Raw genomic sequence first — 21,939 nt, forward strand, 5'->3', positions numbered from 1 at the left:
TACTTCTGACGTATGAAGCCTTGAAGGTAGGCGACGTGGCTTGCGCGGAATTGCCGAAGGAATACGCATGTAAACGCCATAATACTAACAAGTGCCAAGCCATACCGGTTTCAAAGTCGGGTGCCACATGCACAGCCATGATTGGAATTCCGACTTTGACTGCTCTGCTGCAGACCATAGTTCTAAGCCATGGCGACTGTACGCACCTCACATTGTCACTGACTACAGGGACTTGGCTGCGTATTATGCATTTCAGGCACGGATGGATCACTGGTTTATTTCGTTCACGATGGGCAGCCAACACACTGGATGGCCATTGATATGGCAAAGTGTGACGACTGACGTGCTCAACCAGTCTGGGTTGTTGATCACGTATTGACCTGATCATGGAGACATCAGGCAACTGACCGGTGCCATACGTGTGTACGGTGTGACCTGACAGCCCAGTGTGGCATACCATCACGGCCAATGGATTACATCATGCCTTGGCTGACAAACTGCAGTCACCACCTGCAGCAGAGCATGCCAAGTCCCGCTCTCCAGATCAGCCGGCCACTCAGAGCTGGGCAACATTGGCCTGCCGTCGACGTCACGTGTCTTCGACTTGACAGTGTAAGGCCCAATGCTCATAGGTTGATAGCAATGCTCATAGTGAATGGCAGACATAGTAGACGCACTGTCTGGACGGCTATGCAATGTCAGTGCACAGAAACCAATGCACTCAGTGACTGCATTCTTGGCCCTGACGTCCAGGCATTGTTTTCTGTTTAGACAGTGAATCTGTCTTCAGCATGTATAAGACATGCCCTGAACACAGTCAGGGAGCCGTACTGCCGAGACCTGATCATTGCATGGGCAGCTCTCACAGTGTTCATTGCTAGCCACTGCTTCAATCACCGTGCTGCCCTACATTTTACATTTCATTTAGCCGAGTAGTCAGGTTTTTCATTCAGGCTTTTCTAGGTTACACAAAATAATGACAATATATCGTATAGATACTGTATTGAGTGGCAAACCAGTGCTAGTGGGCCCACTTCATACACTGACACCAAGAGTACATAAGCCGCTTTATGTACTCTTGCTGACTCACGTCAGACACTAACATCAGACAATGGCGCAACGGCATCGACTCTAGTAGGAGCAGCAGCAGTAGAGCCTGAGTACATGCCGGTGTGGTGCTGTACTGTAGTAGGCATCACATGATCTTTCTCACACTCTTCGACAGAGTGTACCTGTAACACATTGACGAAAAACTGGTGCTGAATCAGTCTCCGCAGAACAAGATGTTCGGGCACCGAACAAAAGCTGGGTGTTTCAAGGCTCCGAGGCTCCATAGTTTGGAGATTTCAGGGGGTGTTGGTCGTTGGGCGGTTCGATAGCCGATTGAATCCGCGTTCTAAGATTCCTTTTGAGTTCTTCTCTCCCCTCTCCCGGGGAGACCCACGTGACAGTTTTGGCACGGTGAGCAAGTACAGTGCAGTGTGTGTGCGGGCAGGCAGGCACGTGTGTTTGACCCTTTGCGTACTAGATTGTGTGCATTTTCGTGAGGAATGCACATTCAGCTAAGCCACCAAGATGACATCAGCAATATACAGGGTGCATTGTGGTTGTTAATCAACTACTTCGAAGTCCTATTCCAGATAAATGATCAAGGTAGACCATGCACACTTGTTATGTCCTGACTGAGTGAAACTTGCAGTGCCATCAATGTGTGCAGCTCACGCATGTGACGACAGCCTGGAATCCTGGAGCCAACCCAACGTTAGGTTGCACTGGCAACCGATCGCCCCTGGCCGCAATCAATGTGTGACAGGATGACCTTCTCTTTGTACACACAACTGTGCAGGAGATATACATGCATCTACTGATTCATTTTATCCGAATGCACGATAGGTGACCAGCTAGAGTAACCAAAGCCATACATGGACATTGTTTCATGTATACTTCAAAGCAGGGAGTAGTAAAATATTGCTTTTTACTACTCCCTGCTTTGAAGAACAGTGCTGCTCAATGAAATCAGACCATGTAAAGCAGGGAGTCGTAAAATACTGGTATTTTACGACTCCCTCATGTGAAGCAAGTGTTGTGGCCTGCACCAGTTCACCATCCCAGTGCTCGCAGGTCTAGGGCTGTACAGCTCGTACAGCGCCTGGCGTGTCATTCACTCGCTTGATCAGATTTCAATGAGCAGTACTTGGAAGTAAGTTGGTGGCTGGTGCCATTGACTTTTGGCCATGCATGTTGATCTATCCCCAACATGCAAGTACGCAAAAGAAAGGAAACCGATAGGGAAAATGTTCCAAAGTGAAAACCATTACCATAATTATTGTCCGGAGTATAAGCTGCATCCCCCCATTTTTTTGGCCACGAAATACAGACGTCTGTCCTATTTTATCACCATTAATTTGATCATCGGAGTATAAGCCGCACCCCCCCCCCCCCATTTTAGGGGTGAATTTTGAGTGTTCAAAGTGTGGCTTATACTCCGGAAAACACGGTACCTTGGCCCCAGGAAACAACAGAATGGTTAATGTCAAAACTTTATAGTGGACCGAAAAGACCAGGACACACAGTTACAGCTTATGGTCCACCGGCCTTGTTCACCAAGACGACACAACAGATAACGGAAATAGTATCACAAACAAACAGAAACGTAGGCAGAAAATTAAAAAATAAGTCCAGAGGACTTCGCCAGTTACCCTATACTGGAAAACAAGCTACACCAGGTGAAAAACGCCAGCAAAAACAGGAAAAGAAAGAATGGAAACTAATGTCACTAGGCAGCAGTGAGCTGTGATCAGCCAGCATGCAGGTTCTTCAGTGCACCAGACAGCACAGGAAGAAGGGGACCCATCACAGCAATAAAAAAAAAACTTAAATCCACAGCCTGCACCAATGGTAGTAGGCCAGCTGTGCGATGAAAACTGGTGAGAGAAAGCGTGTTCCATTGGAACGGTATGGCAGGATTCTTGAAAAGTCCGCATCAGCTTAGGGAGGAATATCAAAAAAGAAAGTATGATGACTTTCGTGGACGCCTGCAGTACGCTTTGATAGTGGCATGCAAGAAAGACTGTACTCAGGGTATGTGTATGTGTGTGTGTGTGCTATAAAGCAAGCAGCACAGGTCACACTACATGCTCATCAACCACCCGCCGGCACCCACCTTCCCTTGCAACCATGTTCCCTTGCTCGGCGGCAAGAGCAGCAGTGGCGGGCGGTGAGGGCTGGCGAGACGGAGTAAAAGAGCACGATCCTAATGTTTACATGCTGGGTTAAGAATAATATTGTAGACGTGCTGTCTTGCGCGAACAAAGCATATATTGACACTTTTATGACGTCGTCTAGGCGTATGGTTATATATATGGAGGGTAAAAGTATGAGGGGGGGGGGGGGGGGATACACTCGAATTGAAAATACCATGATTGAAAGCAATAATGTCAGCACAAACACCGTCGCTGGCCGCACGGACACTTGCCGTCAAGAGTGAAGTAGCTACTCTGACACTTGCCGGCAAGAGTGAAGTAGCTACTCTTCATTCTGTACACATGAGAAGACTTGGTTACACGCTGGAAAGCAGTATGTTTGCCGGAAGGTTATCTTCATCGATACTGTGGGGCAGGCACAGAGAACATACAGCACCAAGAGATGCGCTCGGCTAGAAGCTCTGAATGCAACGAGAAAAGCTTCACCACACGGCTATCCGTGGAAAGAATCCTGGAATGGCAGCTCATGGGTGACCAGAAGGAACAAAATGAATGCAAAGTCCGCCATGCAACGTGAACTGCTGATTTGCCAAAGCATGGAGCACTACTAGTGAAAGGAATGCACATGACAAACTGGCTACTTGGCGACTAGATTCTGACTTTCCGGAACAAAGGGTTGGCATCACGGAGGAGCAATTAGCACTAGTAACAATCAGGAGAGTTTATTCAGACTACGGCTTGCCTTCCTGAAAGACATCCACTCAGCGTACACGAGTCTTTAACATTGCTGTGACAAATGTCCAGACTGCGGGTACACTGGCCCTCGGTGCACGCAGTACAACACGTACCTGGAACACGCGGTGCACGTTTTCACCTTCGGAGACCCCATATGCAGAGTTGCACACCGTTGGAAGTCAAATGCTCTTGGTAATAACTAATGCAACCATGAGCCTTAGGACAGGGTTTCCACAGCCCAGAGCACCCCCCCCCCCCCCCCCCTCCCCTCTCCCACACCGACATACACCCCATGCACGCACACAAAGATACACAGCTGCACACACCTACACTGATCCATAGACACGCTCACAAGAGCACGCACGCCCATGCACAGTGCTCTCCGAAAGGCAAGGTTAGGAATTATGGGATGATCAACAATCTTAATAACTACCACATACTGCTTACCAGATGTATTCTCCAAGGACACTAGCTTAAAGTCAAGACGCTGGTTCGACTGGAAACGATATGTCCGCCAAGCTTCAGACTGATACGGATCATAAACGACAAAGTCACGGGTCGTAGGCTTGCTCCCTAATACAGCACACAATGGTCAAACCAAACGGCAATAAGCAAACGCTAGTACATGTACATGCATTCTTTCAACTTGGAAGTACAGCTTTACCTCTCTGTGTACGCTACTGTCTGGTGGTACCATACCTGAATGCACATGTACTTAGTGCTATTCACCTCCCATGTGTGTGGCCATGTCTGGTTTATCATAAACCAAAGTACATAACACTTCCAACAGCATGGTAGAATGCATGTACTTGCAAGCAACGGTGCTAGAAAAAAACTTGACAATGGAAGAGTTGTGCTCCACCAGAAACCCACTCACCATCCAAGTCATAGATGTCCAGAAAAAGGTGACATGGTGAGGTTGTGATGATGTTCTCTATTAGCAACGTGTCACCATCTTGCAGTGTAAAGGTCACATGATCTGAATGCACTGCCTTCACATCAGTCACCGGCGTGTTCTGCACAAACAAACACACAATACGGCCACACAAAGAAAGTTTGCATTACAGCACAGCCTGGGCCCTACAGACTGAGAACCGCTGAAAAGCATAACATACATGGATAAGAAACGGAAAGAAGAAGCCTAACAAAATTTCGACTTGCAGGAGATCGGTACGACGAAAAAGTTCGAATTACACGGAATGTTCGAATTTGCCGTATTCGAATTAGAGGGAGTCTACCTGTAGTATTATGCACGCTGAGTCGACTGGTTTTGGTCCGAAAAAGCAGCGGTGCAGCATTCAGCCCTTATTCCCAATCGAACACGGGCTCATGCGCACACCAGTCACCTGGTCACCATGTTCGCAGGCTACAACTTACAGCCTGTTTGGGCGCGTTCCTGTCACTCGAGTTGAACCTTTCAGTTGAACCTTGGTGTGAAAGTTGTAGCCTGCAGGCACAGTGACCAGGTGACTACGCACACACGAGCACGTGACCGCTTGCTCAGCCGTGTTCGATTGGGAATAAGAGCCGAACGCTGCATCGCAGCCTTTTCGGACCAAAACCAGCCGATTCAGTGTTCAAAAGACTACAACATGTGGGCGAAATGGCGCTTTTAGTGACATTTTTCATACAAATACCCATCTAGTAGGGCGCAGCCACCCAGTTTCGGTGGAAGTGTCCAGTTCGATTGGGAATAAAGGAGGAAGGGAGCGCCTCAGCTTCCTCGGACCAAGGCCATTCGACTCAGCATCCCGAAGACTACAACTGGTGAAAAAATGATTTTTAGGGTATACTTCCATCGGGAAAGTTAACAGGATGAATAGCACGGGTCATACAATGGGGCCTGTGTAAAGAAAACGACTATTTTATTGCATCTACTAAGATGTAAATTAAAGTTAGGGTGCCACTTTCCAACGAATGGACTGTGGTACTTCTTATTATAGTGTTTCTTCACGTTGGCATCAATTCCTAGTAGAACCAAAGGCCTTCGCATGGGCCGCAACAATCAGTTTGGTGGACAAAAGACAAGAGAAAGCACCGGCAGAATGCAGGGCTAAAGCTCTGTCCAGGGTGGAAGTTGTCCCAGGTCGAAAACAAGGGATAAAAACATGGGTTATCAATAAAAAGGTTGAAAGCATGGGCTATGATATAGCCAGTAATATTCGCCACTATAAAGCTAGTACTACAGGTGGAATCCTGATAATTCGAGCACCAACATGCCGGGAAAAACTTCTAATTATCGGGACATTCTAATTATCCAAACATGTACCCACAATACATTATGTATGTCAAAATGCTCTCATTGACACGCAGAGCTGCACTATGCACCTTAGACACAGATTTAGTGGACACTGAACTGCCTGCGCCTTCAAACCAAACTGATTTGCAGAAAATGAAGTGAAATTCTAATTACGGTTTGCTAACTTCGAATTATCAGCACAAATCCCACACATTTTCTATGTAAGTGGATTCCGTGGGACTTCTAATTAACCGGACATACCCAGTTCGAGGTTCCAACTATCAGAAATTGTTATGTGGAAACCGTATTGACAGAAATCGGTCCTGGAAGAAACTTCTAATTAGAGAGGTTTTGCAGAGCGAACGTTCGCGCGAATTTTCGTTTGACGTCACGAAAAGCGAAACTTCGTGCGAACGTTCGCAGTTTTGAACGCGAAAGTTGCAGGAAACGCGAAACAAACTTTCGCAGTAATTTTCGCTCTTTGTGGACCGCTGGTCAGCCTGGTGCACGGTGAGCCACCCTCAATCTTCATGTTTGTGCTTGATCTCTACTCTTGGCTTGGTCCGCGGGTGCTAGCTTTCCTATACATGTACTTGTGGCAGCCCGTGTTGCTTCATCTCCGGAACCATCTCTGATCTCCTGCCTGCTCGTCTTCTCACTGCTCAGAGTCGGTTACATCAACGACTTGGTGCCTTTTTGAATTTCAGGTGTTGATGCGTCAGATTACGGCACAAGCCAACCCGTTTGTCTGTGGGTCTCCGGCCATGGACAAGGTAGTCATAGAGCTCTCGTCTCAGGCCGTGACTCAGGGTGCCGCCACTCGCAACAACAAAATAATCGGATGAAGACCACTTCTCAAACAAGCGAGTGCACGCGAAAATTTCTTGGAGCGAAAAACATGCAAAACACAAATTTCGCGCGAACGTTCGCAATAGTTTTCGCAACCCGGAACGCGAAAATCATTGCAAACGTTCGCTCTGCAAAACCTCTCTATTAAAGAGGAACTGTCACCAACAAATTTCTTTGTCTTATCTTGTAGTTCTTTGGCTCCTGATCACGATGGTGTTATCCGTTTTTCTCTGCGATGGCTGGAAGTGGGTGAAAACTTGAAAAGAAGGTCCCCAAAATTGTCCCGAAGTACCGAGTGACGTCACGCCGGACTTGACCTCCACGCGTACATTCGTCGTCAAAAACGAAGTCAAGCCCGTGTGCTGGTTGATCGAGCTAGCTGTTCCAATGTACGGTGCACGTGTGCCTTTTGAACTGTAACACAGATGGGTACGTCGTACCGAAGGAGAATGCCAAAGAGGCAGAGACCTACGTGCAGCTACACAGCCAAATCAAAATAAAAAGCAGCTGAGCTTTCACCTTTTTGACTTCTTCCGCGAGGATCTAAGTAAGTTTTATTTTGTGAGCACGGAAGTACGTTGTTGTTTTGAACTTTTCGTGTGAGGAACAACACGATGATGAGTGCGTATGCAGAAAACAGTACTCCTCCGGCCGGCGATAGCACCACCAACCCGAGCCCCAAAGGAACGCGATGTAGGTACGTGAAGGCAATTCATCTGGCGATGTTGCTGAAGATGCAGATGACAAACTCTGACGTCTTTCATTTCAGAGCCGGGTGGGCAACACCGCCACCTTCGATACAACGGCATAATTTTCAAGTACGAGGTATGTGTGTCACACTAACAGCAAACAAACATCCTTCGACTCCTTCGTAATCACAAATAAAACAAAGAGCTGGAGCTTCGTGGAGGAAGTACCAGTGCGACAAACTGCTGTCGACTTTTGTTTATTTTGTCCCTTTTTGGCGTTCTCATTGTGTACAACGTACACATCGAGTGTCCGAGTTCAGAAGGCAAGCGTGCACCGTACATCGAACAGTTGGCTCGATCGACCAGCACACGGGCTGGACTTCGTTTTTGACGATGAATGTACGCGTGGAGGTCAAGTCCGGCGTGGCGTCACTCGGTACTTCGGGACAATTTTGGGGACCTTCTTTTCAAGTTTTCACCCACTTCCAGTCATCGCAGAGAAAAACGAATAACACCATCGTGATCAGGAGCCAAAGAACTACAAGATAAGACAAAGAAATTTTTTGGTGACAGTTCCCCTTTAAGCAGTATGTTCTAATTAAGGCCGCGGTCACACCAAGCGCGATTCAGCCATTCAGCGGAAAAAAGCGCTTTTTGACGTCATCGTCGCTACGGAAACGGCTGAATTTTCGGCTTCAGCCTTTTTCAGCAGTCAGCCGTTTTCAAAGCGCTGAATGGGAGCGCTGAATGGATTCAGCCACTTTCAGCCATTCTGGCGCAGTGGCGGGAAAAATAAACTCGTTCAAAGCGCATCTTGGCATGATCTTGCAGCTTGCATCGTGTTCTGCCACCTTCCGGCTTTCGTTGTTGGTGAAACTTCTCTCCTTGCCTTTTAGTCGGTCATCATGGAATCCTGGACAGTAGCACTGGAGCGGCGACTACTGGAGCTTTGGTTTGAAGCAAAAACCAAGTATGAGACCACTGTGAAAAAAATACCAGAAAGAGAGCGTGGATCTTGGACGAACTGAAGACGTGTGCTGGAGAAGGCGGACGGGAAAACAAGATAAAATCATATTCAAAAATGAGCGGGAAGAAAAAAAACTCTAGCACACAAAAAAATCCAGCCGATTTCGCGAAGTGGTGTGACCAACCGCCCAAATTCAGCACAAGCCACTTTCAGCGCAAGCGGGAAACGGCTTGTTTGGTGTGACCGCGGCCTAAGCCATATTGGAATTATCAGGATTCCACCTGTACATGTATTCTGGCTATTAACGTTTGTGCATCGTATCATGTCATTATTCGCTCAGAGTTTGCTCAATTGTGTCAATCATTCACAGGGTTCCCTGTAATAAGACGACACCGTCTGTAGGGTTCCCCTATTAAAATAATAAATACAACTACATGTACTACTACTACTACTAATAACATGCGTCTGCACATCCTTGCACTGTGAGTGCGTGTGCGCGCATTTTTGATGCTGGAAACCCCAACACGTGACAGCTTTTTTTCAAATTTTATATTTCAGGCTTTTACAGTCCATTCAGAAAAAAATGAACTTCTAGCTTTTGGCCATAAATGGGTCAAACGTTGAGTTTTTTTAGAATTTTTTTCTGCAATCCCATATGGAATCCTCTTCCAATTATGTTTCTGAAGTTTTTTTGTCCAAAAAGCAAGCCATAGCAAGAATAGGATTTCGGCCAGGTTTTGCCCCAAAAGCACTGAATTGGGAAAAACCATCAAAATCCAGGCCGTTTGACCCCGCCTGCAACAGTGCATTCTGCGGTTCGAACCCCAGTTCAGGCACCCTTTTTGGACCCTTTTTCAAATTCCAAAGTTCGCAGCACTGCACTGTGTACGATGAAATCACGAAAAATCGCCAAATACGGGAGCTCGCCAGAGCCAGGACCCATTTTTTTATGAATGGACTGTAGACCTCACCAGAATATGCTGCGAGTCTCGATAGAAGCAGACTGGATGACGACTTGTTACAGACATTCCTGCACATAAGGAAACATGGCGTACAAGGGAGCAGAAATAATCAGGAGCATTGGAGCATCTCAAGAACAGCTACAGCAAAACAGAGACAATACCACTATGTTCAGAAAATTACTGCTCTCTCAGGCTGGGCGATAGAATGCTATTAGATAGTAGAATTTTTCAGTAGTAACCATCAACACCCACACCCACTCACTCACCAGGCACGAATATATACTTGGACAGTCCAAAAAACTTGGCCTCTTCTTGGATAGCAGCAATGCTGTGCATACAAACACAATAATTGAAAATCCATTCACATGACCAAAATTGGCTCTTTACGCAACATATGCATGTCTGCCAATCTCTTGTTGCACAAGCATACACAGATACACCGGTCGACTACTAGCACCTGCTGGCCAGGAGACAGCTTCCCGGCCATGACACAAAAGCATGCACAAGCTGATTCAAACAGGAAAAAAGCCATATAGCACAGCACAGAGCACAGCCTACTAAAAAGTCAAACATATCTGCTGCATCCTTGCATGTACGTGCACCACTCAATGGGATAGTGTAACATTACCTGTAGAACGGAGGCGGGTAGAAGCTACCAGTTCGACAGAAAGCCAGCAGACATTCAAACAAATTGCTATCACGGTCGAAAGCAAAAGCACCCCGCTGCAATAAGTACACACAAGACAGGTTTGTATATCATAAGTACACAACCAAAAAAGGCGATGATCCATGAAATTTCAACTTCTCTCACCTTCCCTCACACCTATTTCACTCGTAACAGCTTGCCTCTGAATTGAAAAACCAGTCAAAACTGTTAACCCTTTCAGTGCCAGAGGTACTTGACAAGGGTCACTTTACTCAGTGCCAGGCATCAGCTGACGTGGTACTCCACTCAGTGCCAAGAGATTTTATTCCCGTAGCTATGCAGAAGACGTTACTTCAGTAACGTCTGGCGCTAGCCAGGGTCCACACAGCTTTAATTTGGTGTTTGTTTGTTTGTTTGTTTATTTGTTTGTTTGTTTGTTTGTTTGTTTGTTTGTTTGTTTGTGTCACGCCTTGCGCTATCCCGTATCTGTCCCGTACTGTACCGTACTAGCAAAGACAGCTGGCCCCGATATTTTTGTTTGTTTGTGCCATCGAAATGCCTGGCGCTATCCCGTACCTGTCCCGTACCATCAAGGGTACGGTACCAACAATAGAATGAGTATATATGCGAAGTGTATCGGGGGAATGCATTCAGTGCAGTAACATTTTGTGTGGATTTGTGTGCGAGGCCGAGATCCCACTAGCAGGCTGGCTGGGCCGCCTGTCGACCAGCCCGGGAATCGCATGTAGGCCGATAGCATAATACTTATAACGTATATACAGTCATGTAGATCTTTAGCAGGGAGTCATAATGTAAACGACTCCCTGCTGTATGGGGAGATTTTCTAGAAAGAACTACGAAGTAGGGAGACGAGTAAATGCAATCAGAATGGATGTTAGTTGCCGTCAGTATAATAATAAGAAGAAGAAGAACGTCCGTGATCGGCAGAGTCAGCGCCAGTCCCAGGAAACGTCAGGACAGACATCCCGTCAACTCCAGAACGCCCGTGATCGGCAGATTCAGCGCCGCTCCCATAGCTATGCAGAAGACGTTACTTCAGTATCTCATTGAAACGTTTTCGCAATACAATGATGTAGCTAATCAAAGGAAAAAGCATTTTCAGTTCTAACAACATGCACGATGAGCTAGGCAACAAAGCATAGCGCAGGGCCCTGAGCTTCCAAGCTCTCTCGTTCAAAATTTCTCTAACGGACATGGTAAATTTCAAAAACGAAAATATCTAAGATAGATCCATCGTATCAAGACTTGATGTATATACGAAACATGCAGGATAGAAAGATTTTGCAAGTAAAAAAATCCGAATTCAGTAGCGGTTTTGGTTCTCAAGCTACATGTGTTCTTGTGATGATTTGCATGAACACAGGAATGTAGCGATGCATTTCCTCTACTTGCACTAGTTTACTTCAGCAACTAAAACAACTACATGGAAGAAGAAATGGAGCAAGATGATCGTGGGACAATCGGTGGATCATAGCAGATGGCCGTTCTAATCGTGGTGGATGATTCGATAATTACGTAGCGTATGGAATCTGCGGAAACATTCTCCAGGGCACATCGCGCGCTGACATTCGGTGCACTAACACTGCACAAAACGGTTTGTTTCCTGTGGTGCGGACGTTGGCTGCAAACGCAGCAGTCAGGCTTCGAGTTCTCAATCTTGTCTTGGAAATGTCTGTCCGTCAGCCGTTGCGTTCTCCACGTCCGCGGCACCAGTACCAGCGGGAGTTGACCGCCGCCTGGGCTCTCCAATGGGCCACTGCGTTTGGAGAACACATCGTCGATGAGCTTGCGTTGGAACTGCAGTAAATCGTAGCTCGTCCCCTTGATGGTGTTGTAGACGATCCAGGCGTTATGGACGGACATTTCGCAGAGCTGGTGAAACAGCACGAGATACCAGCGACGGTGGCGGTGAGGAAACTCGTAATATTGTAGCAATTGATTGGCCTTGTCCACGCCGTCCATGAAACTGTTGTAAGTGGCGATGCAAGCGGGTTTCCGAACTCGTCAGCTTCCGCCAGGCGCGCGGCGATCGCGGATGTCGACATCGACGATGCTGCCGTCATGGATAGTGGACAGTGCTGTGACCGGTTTCTTGTCAGGCCAGGAGCATGCAAGCAGGTTTCCATCTCGCCAGAATCGTGCCTCCGTTCCCCGTGCTCTGTTGTCTTTGCACCCTGCAGGAAGTCCTCTCCTGTTTATGCGGACGGTGCCGACAGCTCCGAGCTTGCGATGGTGAGAGAGCCACTGAAATAGCGACGGTGAACTGTAGTAATTGTCCATGGCCCAGATGTTGCACTAATGCTCTGACAATCTTGCTACTTTTTGATGTATCTTCTAGCTCTCCTTGTGGTACGTTTTCTCCTGTATCTTTTCCTGTGTAAACCTCCCACTCGGACACGTAGCTTGTTGTCGATTCTGCCATCACGAATGCCTTTATATCCCATTTCGTAGGCTTGTTGGGAAGGTATTGTTTGAATGTCAATCTCCCCTTCAAGCCAATCATTTGTTCATCTATAGACACATTTTTCGATGGGTAGTAGCAAGAGTACATAACCCCCCAGAGTGTGCAACGCCTGATCCAGCTCTGCATAGGGTCTTGGTCGAGCGGAATCGGATCTTTGCGTCATAACACCGTACAAATCTGAAGGGAACCCGGGGAGTCGCGGGTACTCTTGGATCAAAAACAATGGTGCCCTGCCTCGAGACCGGCCTTGCACTGGTGTGGAGTGTACGCATGACATCAGAAGATCCGATTCCGCTCGACCAAGACCCTATGCAGAGCTGGATCGGCGTTGCACACTCTGGGGGGCTATGTACTCTTGGTAGTAGACACAACGAAAACGATCGAGAATCAGTTGCATAAATTTTCTGATCTTTGCCAGGGGATCGATCTGTCGGCCGGATTCGTCTCTAGCGATAGTTGTGTTGTTGGTGAAGTGCAGACACGATAGTAGTAGTTGAAACCTATTTCTGGGCATAATCATGGGGAATCCGGGTGTCTTCAGGAGCCAGTCGGTTGTCCAGTGATCTGCCATGCTTGGCTGAGTAACAATACCCATCGCAATAAGCATGACAAATAGGACTCGAAATTCCTTCTCTGTCGTTGGTACCCATTTTCGAATTCTTGCAGAGGGGACGCGATCGCCAATTTTCTCCAGTCGTTGGCCGGCATACCTATTTGTCTCGTCGACGGCGACCTCTATGACAGCGTCGGTCACGAACATATCTAGGCACGTTTTTGGTGTGACATGCTCTTTGTCACCAACGTCGAGCGTGACACCTGGCGTGCGGGAAAGTTGCGGCAACCAATTTGGCGCACGGTCTTGAGGTGCGGCCGTCGGGTTCCATCCTAGAGGCAATGGTGCTGGTGCAACAACGTCCTCCTCATCTTCCGAATCAGAGCCTCCCAAGCCTTCAAAGCCCTCTTCGTCTGAGGACGCCTCAATATCCATCATAGCGCCAACATCTTCCGGTGCTGCCTCCTCCACCTGCATTTCCTCCTGCTCGGGTGACGCAAATTCCGCCATTACGATTTCATCTGACTTCGGACTCGATTTTCGCGATATTTATAGATAGCGACCCTGTTGTTTCTCGACTGTTCTGGAAACATCGTCATCTCTAAATTTAGATTCCGTAAACCGCTGGTCACAGGTCAGAACAGTTTTGTTCCTGTGGACCCATATTCAACCTGAACTCCACGGGCGACTCTGTGGATTGAACTTCTTGTGGGCGACTTGAGTCGCCCGTGGCACTTGACAGGTCATCATGCGGGGGCGACTTGAGTCGCCCGTGGCACTGAGAGGGTTAATGCACTGTGAAAGGCATTCCCACAGAACACAGTACTTCGAAGTACAATGACCTCAGCCACAAGAGCAGGAGGTAAGCTAACTTTCAGGGTAGTGAAGTCATCAAGAGCACTTCGTCACAAGCAGTGTTGATTACTCCTCCATCAAAAAGACCCATATGTCACGAAAGCAAATCGCAAAGGCTACGTGCAGCATCAGTCAGATCTAGCATCACCCATTAAAGGGGAAGTTAAGGCTAAAATCAAAATTTCACCAGTTGTAGTCTTCGGGGTGCTGAGTCGAATGGTCGTGGTCCGAGGAAGCTGAGGGGCTCCCTTCCTACTTTAATCCCAATCGAACTCGCGCACTTCCACCGAAACTGGGTGACTGCGCTCTACTAGATGGGGATTTGTATGCAAAATGTCACAAAAAGCGCCATTTCATTCTTATAAAAGCACGGATGACCGCGATTGGCCCATATGTTGTAGTCTTGAGTCGACTGGTTTTGGTCCGAAAAGGCTGCAATGCAGCGTTCCTCCTTCATTCCCAATCGAACATGGTTGAACAAGCGGTCACGTGCTCCTGCGTACACCAGTCACCTGGTCACCGTGCCTGCAGGGTACAACTTACTAGCCTGTTTGACCTTTTTTGGGTGCAGTCCTGTCACTCGAGTTGAACTCGAGTTGAACCTTGGTGTGAAAGTTGTCGCCTGCTGGCGTGGTGACCAGGTGATTTGGGCACCCAGGAGCACGTGACCACTTGTTCAACCATGTTCGATTGGGAATAAAGGAGGAACGCTGCATCGCAGCCTTTTCGGACCAAAACCAGTCGACTCAGCGTCCAAAAGACTGCAAAATATGGGCCAATCGCGGTCATCAGTGCTTTTATAAGAACGAAATGGGGCTTTTTGTGACATTTTGCATACAAATCCCCATCTAGTAGGGCGCAGTCACCCAGTTTCGGTGGAAGTGCACGAGTTCGATTGGGATAAACGTAGGAAGGGAGCGTCTCAGCTTTCTCGGACCAAGACCATTCGACTCAGCACCCCGAAGACTACAACTGGTGAAATTTTGATTTCAGCTTTAACTTCCCCTTTAAGCACTAGCACACTCATCTCCATGCGCACAGCAGCGTGTGCGCGCACACACACATGCACACACACATGCACACACACATGCACACACACACATGCACACACACATGCACACACACATGCACACACACACACACACACACACACACACACACACACACACACACACACACACACACACACACACCTCGCCATGCACACGACAGTATATAGTCCCACCAGTACCTCATTCAGCTCCATTGTAGCCTGGCCTGAGAACATTCTGCCGATCAAAGAGTCCGGGTAGCGCATGAACGTAGACGCTAGCACCTTCATAGCAAGAACAAAAAAAACGAAGAAGCATATCAGAGTGCTTTTCGGGTGCTACAGCTGCAAGCACAAGATTCAATACAGGACGTTAGTGCTCAGAATAGCAGCATGACAGTATGGCGGGAGTGTGATCAAACGACTCCAACACAGAATTGTGGGGGCGCTATCGATTCAAGAAACCACATGCATGGAGGAATGCGCACTTTCAAATACCCCAGTACACAGAGGCACAATCAAAACTCCACTTGCAGCTGGGTGAAGCTTCTCCAATTGCATTTACTCTCACTTCTCCCACTGTGCACTGTGCACTGAATAACTATTCAATTTCCTCCAATATCGTGCTCGCATATGCCACATGCCTGAACACAAATGCATGTACACGCATGCACACACTGATACAAAGAAGAGGAAAATCAAGTACGGCAAGCCATACCGGGAATAATCTGCCCCCAACCTCCAGCAGCACACTCTGGTCAAAATTTCCACCCAACCTGTAAGGAGACAAGATTCAATAAAAAGAAAGAAAGAATCTCTTCGTGGTGATGGTCCCCGCAGTGATACGGTATAACATTTCAACTCAGACCACATCAATGATGATGACTCACTTGCTTAGCCATCTAAAACAGGATCAGAATTCCAGCTTGCATTTTTCGCTTCCAGTCCACAGCCTCTAAATTCTACAAATTGCATCACAGTCAGGGTGCGCTTACACAATACTCGAAACTCGCATGCATAGCAAAGCTGCCACTAAAAAGTGGCACACATGACCACAGTTCTGCTATCCTGTGAGGTCGAGCGGGGTCTTGAAGCAGGAAGCCCTTTGTGATGACTACCCTACTGTATATATTAGAGGAGGCAGTTAGCTGGACTAAACTCTACCTCCCAGGCAGTGTCCAGTCTTAGTAAAGCTACACTACATTGTACTGCTTTTAAAGCACCTTTCTCACCCCGCTAAATTATTTACTTGTCGTGCAAGCACGAGCCCCCTTTTCCCGTCACATGCACACTCTTTCCCTTTCCCACAGCACTAGCCATACATATGGTGTGCGCATACCCTTACAAATAAAAGGGTACAGTAAAGGGACAACATATTGCAATACGTACCACACATACCGGGATACATGCACATGCACAGTCAACCTCGGGTATAACAACAGCTCGTGAATAACAACACAATCTTCACACCTAGTGATCATTTGACTGCATACGCTCAACCTCAGTGATAACAGCACTTTTCTCATGCACAACCTCAGGTAGTTATTCACGGGGTTTACTGTATAAGCATGCAAGGTCCTACCAAATATAAAAACAATGTGACCATTCCATGCCGTCAACATTACTTACTTGCGAGGAGTTGTCACGGCAGAAGGCATAACTGCTGTCGAGGGAGTGCTTGCAGTCGGAACAGAGGTTGAAGCAAACGCCTGCTGCTCTTCCTTTGTGTGCCCAAAATGGCCGCGGCCAACCTCAGGCAGAGTTGGTGGTGCCATGTTAGTGTCAATAGTCTCGTCGGTCTTGCCCCGATCCACCTCGTCATCCTCCTCCTGCTTGGGAGAGTTTTCAACTGATGATTGCGTAGGTTTGCCCGGTTTATCATCTGCTGCACCTGCAGCTGCAGTTGCTTGACCCTGGCCCTCGGCGCTGGATCCGTGTTGTCCACCAGTGGCAGTGGCAGCACCACTACGCTCAGACACTGGCATTCGCTCAGCCATAGGCAACATGGCATGCGAAGGCAGTGCTGGTGGCGGCAGTGGCGGCGGCATACCTGGAACCATGCCCGGCATCATTGGCATCGTCCAGTTGAAGGGCATCATGTAGGGGTTGGGTTGCTGGAACATGGGTGGACCAGGCATGGCCATCTGATGTGCCGGGAACGGGTAATGGCGCGGATGCGGGTACATGGACGATGGCATTGCTGCTGGATAGTCTGGAGCAGCGGCAGAGCTCATGTCGGACTCATGCACTGCAGCACTGCCCTCACTAGTACTCTCATTTTCAGCCTGGCCATCTGCGTGTTTGGACGGATTATCAGCGGGCTGTTGCCGTTGCTGCTGGAAGGAGGAGGGTGGCAGGTTTGAATTCGGCTGAACGTGCATTGACTTTGGGTCAAGGTTCGGCTTATCGGTTGAAGTGGCAGGCAACAAGCTACTTTCCTGGCCAGCAGAATCACCCACACGGTGTGCATCGTCTGACTGCTGTGGTGGGTGCTGCTGCTGGTGAGGAAGCTGCTGGTGCTGCTGCTTATGTTCCTGCTGCTGGTGCTGCTGCTTATGTTCCTGCCGCCGGTGTTGTTCGTGATGTTGCTGTGGGTGATGATGCTGATGCTGGGACTGCTGTTGATGCTGGGTGTAGCGCGTCTCCTGTTGTCGTTCATGTTGTTGCTGCTGCTGTTGTAGTTGTTGCAGCTGCTGCTGCTGCTGGTGGTGCTGCTGCCGTTGCTGGTGCTGCCACTGCTGGGTTTGGTTCCCTTCTGGGAAACGAGCTGCTGGCAGAGCTGCTGGTGTGGCAGACGGTAAACTATCAGCTGATGAAAATGGTAACGATGGTGGTGATGCAGAGGCAGCACCACTAGGAGCAGATACTGGCGGAGTTCTTGTAGCAGAGGAGGCCACGGCAGGAGTAGCCGTACCAGAAACTGTACCATGCTGCATGCTACCCACATTGACACTGCCGTCGGGTGGACCACTCCAAGACGAAGAAGGAGGCTGGAACTGGGACATGCCGTCAGACTTGAGGCCCGGAGGCACAGCGCGCGTTTGCTGTGTTGACTGCACCACACCAGGGCCAGCCTGTAGAAGCTTCTGTGCAGATTCCTTGATTCCTGTATTCCCAGATACACTATGGGCTACTGAACTCCTGGACAGCATTGCCTCTCCGCCAGCACTAGCAGGAGAAGCAACACTTGAATTGGAATTGGCCAGGACGTGTTGTTGCCCAGATGGTGGCACCATTGGATCCTGATGCTGTGAATTCAGGGTCCTGAGAAATTCGTTGCTGCCACCAGCTGGCAGAGTGGAGTTGATGGTGTTGGAAAGGTTCTCGCCCGGCTGACTGACAGCACCAGAGTTGTAGGCAGTGTTCGGTGGAGGCACGTTACGACCAGGTGAGCCACTAGCCATAGCTTGAAAGTCGCTTTGCACACCAGCCACGGCAGGCAAGGGTGCATGCTGATCGGACGGCAATGAGTGAGTCCAGGACTCGCGTGGCGTACTGGTGAGTGGTACAGCCGGTGTTGCAAGCTGACCCCCTGCTGATTGTGATGCTGGCGGTGGCACAGCTGCTGCTGCTGCTGCTCCTCCTGCGGGAGATGGCGGGTATGGTGGCATTGCTGTCATGGGAGGGTTGTGGACAGCTGGCTGCTGAGTACGCAGGCTTTCCCCTGTGGGCGGGCGCTGCTGGATCAGAGACCTCTCCAGATCCCCCTGCAGGACAGCAGAACCATGACCAGGCAGTGTCACCGGTGGGTTTGGATAAGGAGACCTTGTGACACCACTGCCAGTGGCTAGAGCAGCGCCAGCAGCAGCGGAAGACTGACGATCATCAGCAGACATCATTTCAGAAGGCCTGTGACCTGTGCTACCGCCGACCATGCCTCTCATATCGGACGCAATGGAGGTTGCAAGTAGCATACTGTCCTGCCCTAGTGCATTTGGCATGGCACCAAGACCCATGCTCACAGCTCCATGCTGCATTTGCTGAGCAGATTGCTGGGCTTGGGGCTGAGCACGCCTGCGCTGTTGTGGATCTTCATGAAAACTAGCTGTCTGCAGCTGAGCTGGTACATTCGAACCATGCTGCTGAGTCCTATACTGCTGTGCACTCCCTGCTTCCGCAACGGCTGGAGCAGCTTGCTTGTTCAATGGCGCCGCGGTATGCTGCTGATGTTGATTGTGGGGTTGGCGATGCTGCTGCTGCTGACTTTGTTGATGTTGTGAATGGTGTGCATGCTGTAGCTGCTGCTGGACATTTGCTTGGGTATGCTGTTGAGCCTGGTTAGGATATTGTGGAGAATGGGAGTATGCCAGTTCAGCGGGAAGCTGCGCAGTCAACTGCTGTTGCTGCTGTGGATGGTTTGGCTCCTTAGGTGTTGCAGTTTGCCGTTGCTGCTGCTGCTGCTGGTGCACCGGTGGTGGTGCCTGCTGTTGCCGTTGTGGTGCTTGTTGAGGTGGTTGTTGTTGATGTTGTCGCAAAGGCTGTTGTGGCTGTGACTGTTGATGCTCGTGCTGCAGGGGTTCTTCAAGTTGCTGCTGCTGCTGCCGCACCTGGTTTCGTTGAGCTCGGGGCTTTTGACCGCCCTGAGCGGCTACCTTTTCGCTTTTCTCCTTCTGAGGGGCTTGCTGTGGGTGTGGTTGGTGCGGATGCTGGTGATGTGTACTTGGTGCGTGCTTGTGGTGCTGAGCGTGGTCCGCCTTCCCAGAATGTCCGTCTTCACGAGCTGAGGTGTCATCATTTCTGTTAACACGGCGATGCCTATGAGCATCAGCAGTACCTGCAGCACCTTGTGCCCCATTAGCGTGTGTCACACCCGCATGGCTTGCACCAGATTGGCCTGGAGCGCGTAGGGGACCGTGCTGCCCCTCGCCTCGCCTGTCCTTCTGATTCCCACCGCCAGTGCCGTGACGAGGTCGAAGCTGGTGCTGCTGCTGCTGCTGCTGCTGCTGACCACCAGTAGAGCGTGCACCTTGCTGTTGACCATTCGCCATTGGCTTGTTCCTAGCTCGTGGCTGTCCACTAGGATCAACATCATCACCACTTCTGCCTTGACGCACCTGGAAGCGAACAAAAATAATAGAAGCATAACCAGTACTGCATTCGGTCATTTTTCACCTAAATTGGAGGAGAATGCGGAAGCGAAAATAGATTATTTTAATATTATACGAAATGTTCAAAGTTTCTACTCACCCTGGTCGCGTTCTGGCCGTGGTGGGTGTCCCGTGCAGACATCACTTGTACCGAAAGAAAATACAAGGGCTGAAGAGAAGTGAGACTAGGACAGGACTTCCATGAGCATCTCGTAGGCTCTCCAAACGACCACAACTAAAGTCAAAATAATTGCACGACCTTCACAACAGGTACACTGCTGCTGCTGAAAATGTGAAATTCAAGGAGAACTTTACACAGAAAGCATGCTGGAACCATGCACCACGCTACGAATGTTTCGTGCGTATCAGCTCATCACCATGATGATGAAAGCTTGGGTTTTGATCGCCATTTTGTTTCGATAATTATTTGGGTACTTTCCCTAAAAACATTTTCCTGTACGTGTACTGTGTAGTATCAAGACGCTAGACGTGCACACTGCCTGCACACGCACTGCACTGCAGTGGTGGCGCAGTGCTAGTGCTACAAAAATTGTAGTGGTGCATTGTACAGAGGTCAGTGTACTGTCTGCCATCCACATCCATGCACTGCACAATCCAACATGTCACAACGTCACGGAAGGTTTGTTTTGCTTTTTTGAAATGATCAGCGCTGAGTGTTTATCTTTCCTGGCATAGACTTGTCAGCCCGCATAAGTCGACTGAAAAGAGCAAGGACAGGGCAATGAACGGCGTTCTCGATCTCAGGAAGAGCGATAGCAGCAGGGACGACTAGTGAAATCTCCGGGCATGTCGCCGCTCCGCCGCTTCCTGTGGCTTCTAGCGGCACTTCTCGTTACGATAACGGTCGCGACTTGGGTAGGAATGGTGAAATGGTGGACGGCGGTGGAAGAGAGGGGCAGCAAAGTCAAAAGCGAGGCGAGCCACTTGCCAGGTCGCGAGGAATATAGACAACTCCAGAAGCTGGTGCTGCAGAAAGAATTCCTAGAACCCGCTGAGAGTGATCGCACAGGCTCGAACACATCACGTGTTGACGTGGACTTCATCAATGCTAGACTCGCTCCTGCAGGACACAGTCGAGCGGTACAGGGTAATGGAGGTCGTAGCATGGTGGGTGGTGGTCGGCCCGTCAGCTCACTGGAATCGCTGCTCAGCGGCAGTGCCACAGAGCACTACACGCACAATAGCCACTTTGCTACGTCCGGTGGCAATAAATCACGGGACGATAAGAACCTGCCGACTTGCTCGCCTCCTGACGGCGGCGTCACTAGCAGAGAGGTTGACTTGGAAAAAGTGCCATCGGAGAAAGAGCTGATCGGTGCGTACAAGGATGTGCGCGCCGGTGGTCGGTGGGCACCATCGGATTGCCGTACTGATGAGCGCGTGGCTGTGATTGTGCCGTTCAGAACTCGAGAACTGCACTTGCTGATCTTTCTCAAGTACATGCACCGGTTCCTGCAGCACCAGCGCCTGCACTATGGCATATACATTGTGGATCAGAACCTGGGAAGTGCGTTCAACCGGGCTATGCTGCTTAACATTGGCTTTGTGGAGGCACTGCGTGACGACGGCTACACATGTTTTGTGTTCCATGACGTGGACCACATACCAGTGGATGATC

At 49.2% G+C, this 21,939-nt stretch overlaps 2 protein-coding genes across 2 annotated transcripts in view; one reads left to right on the forward strand and one right to left on the reverse strand.

Moving 5' to 3' along the window:
- Window positions 1-2,621: 2,621 nt before the first annotated feature.
- LOC135808853 (uncharacterized) lies at window positions 2,622-20,604 on the reverse strand. The gene is made up of 10 exons (XM_065322086.1): window positions 20,401-20,604; window positions 16,843-20,267; window positions 15,932-15,989; window positions 15,415-15,498; window positions 10,273-10,367; window positions 9,911-9,972; window positions 9,654-9,712; window positions 4,816-4,954; window positions 4,386-4,511; window positions 2,622-3,608 (listed from the first exon to the last, which is right to left on the reverse strand). Exons 1-10 carry the CDS (start codon window positions 20,440-20,442, stop codon window positions 3,526-3,528), a joined length of 4,173 nt encoding a protein of 1,390 aa, XP_065178158.1. The 5' UTR covers window positions 20,443-20,604; the 3' UTR covers window positions 2,622-3,525.
- A 342-nt stretch (window positions 20,605-20,946) lies between these two features.
- The window catches only part of LOC135808856 (beta-1,4-galactosyltransferase 2-like), a 2,074-nt gene continuing 1,081 nt past the window's right edge, over window positions 20,947-21,939 (forward strand). Inside the window, exon 1 of the mRNA XM_065322093.1 lies at window positions 20,947-21,939. This exon is cut by the window's right edge and continues 1,081 nt beyond it. Within this exon, the coding sequence (XP_065178165.1) occupies window positions 21,108-21,939 (832 nt within the window). The 5' untranslated portion in view covers window positions 20,947-21,107.

The sequence above is a fragment of the Sycon ciliatum genome, chromosome 2, assembly GCF_964019385.1.
Source record: "Sycon ciliatum chromosome 2, ocSycCili1.1, whole genome shotgun sequence".
Taxonomy (NCBI): Eukaryota; Metazoa; Porifera; class Calcarea; order Leucosolenida; family Sycettidae; genus Sycon; species Sycon ciliatum.

Bases quoted from the DNA above. Each gene is read 5' to 3' on its own strand.
- LOC135808853 (XM_065322086.1), bottom strand. From the start codon at position 20,442: ATGTCTGCACGGGACACCCACCACGGCCAGAACGCGACCAGG. The intron at 9,973-10,272 runs GTAATGTTACAC...TTGTATGCACAG, and splicing joins TACCCGCCTCCGTTCTACAG to CATTGCTGCTATCCAAGAAG. The intron at 3,609-4,385 runs GTAAGCAGTATG...CCTGCCCCACAG, and splicing joins GTCCTTGGAGAATACATCTG to TATCGATGAAGATAACCTTC.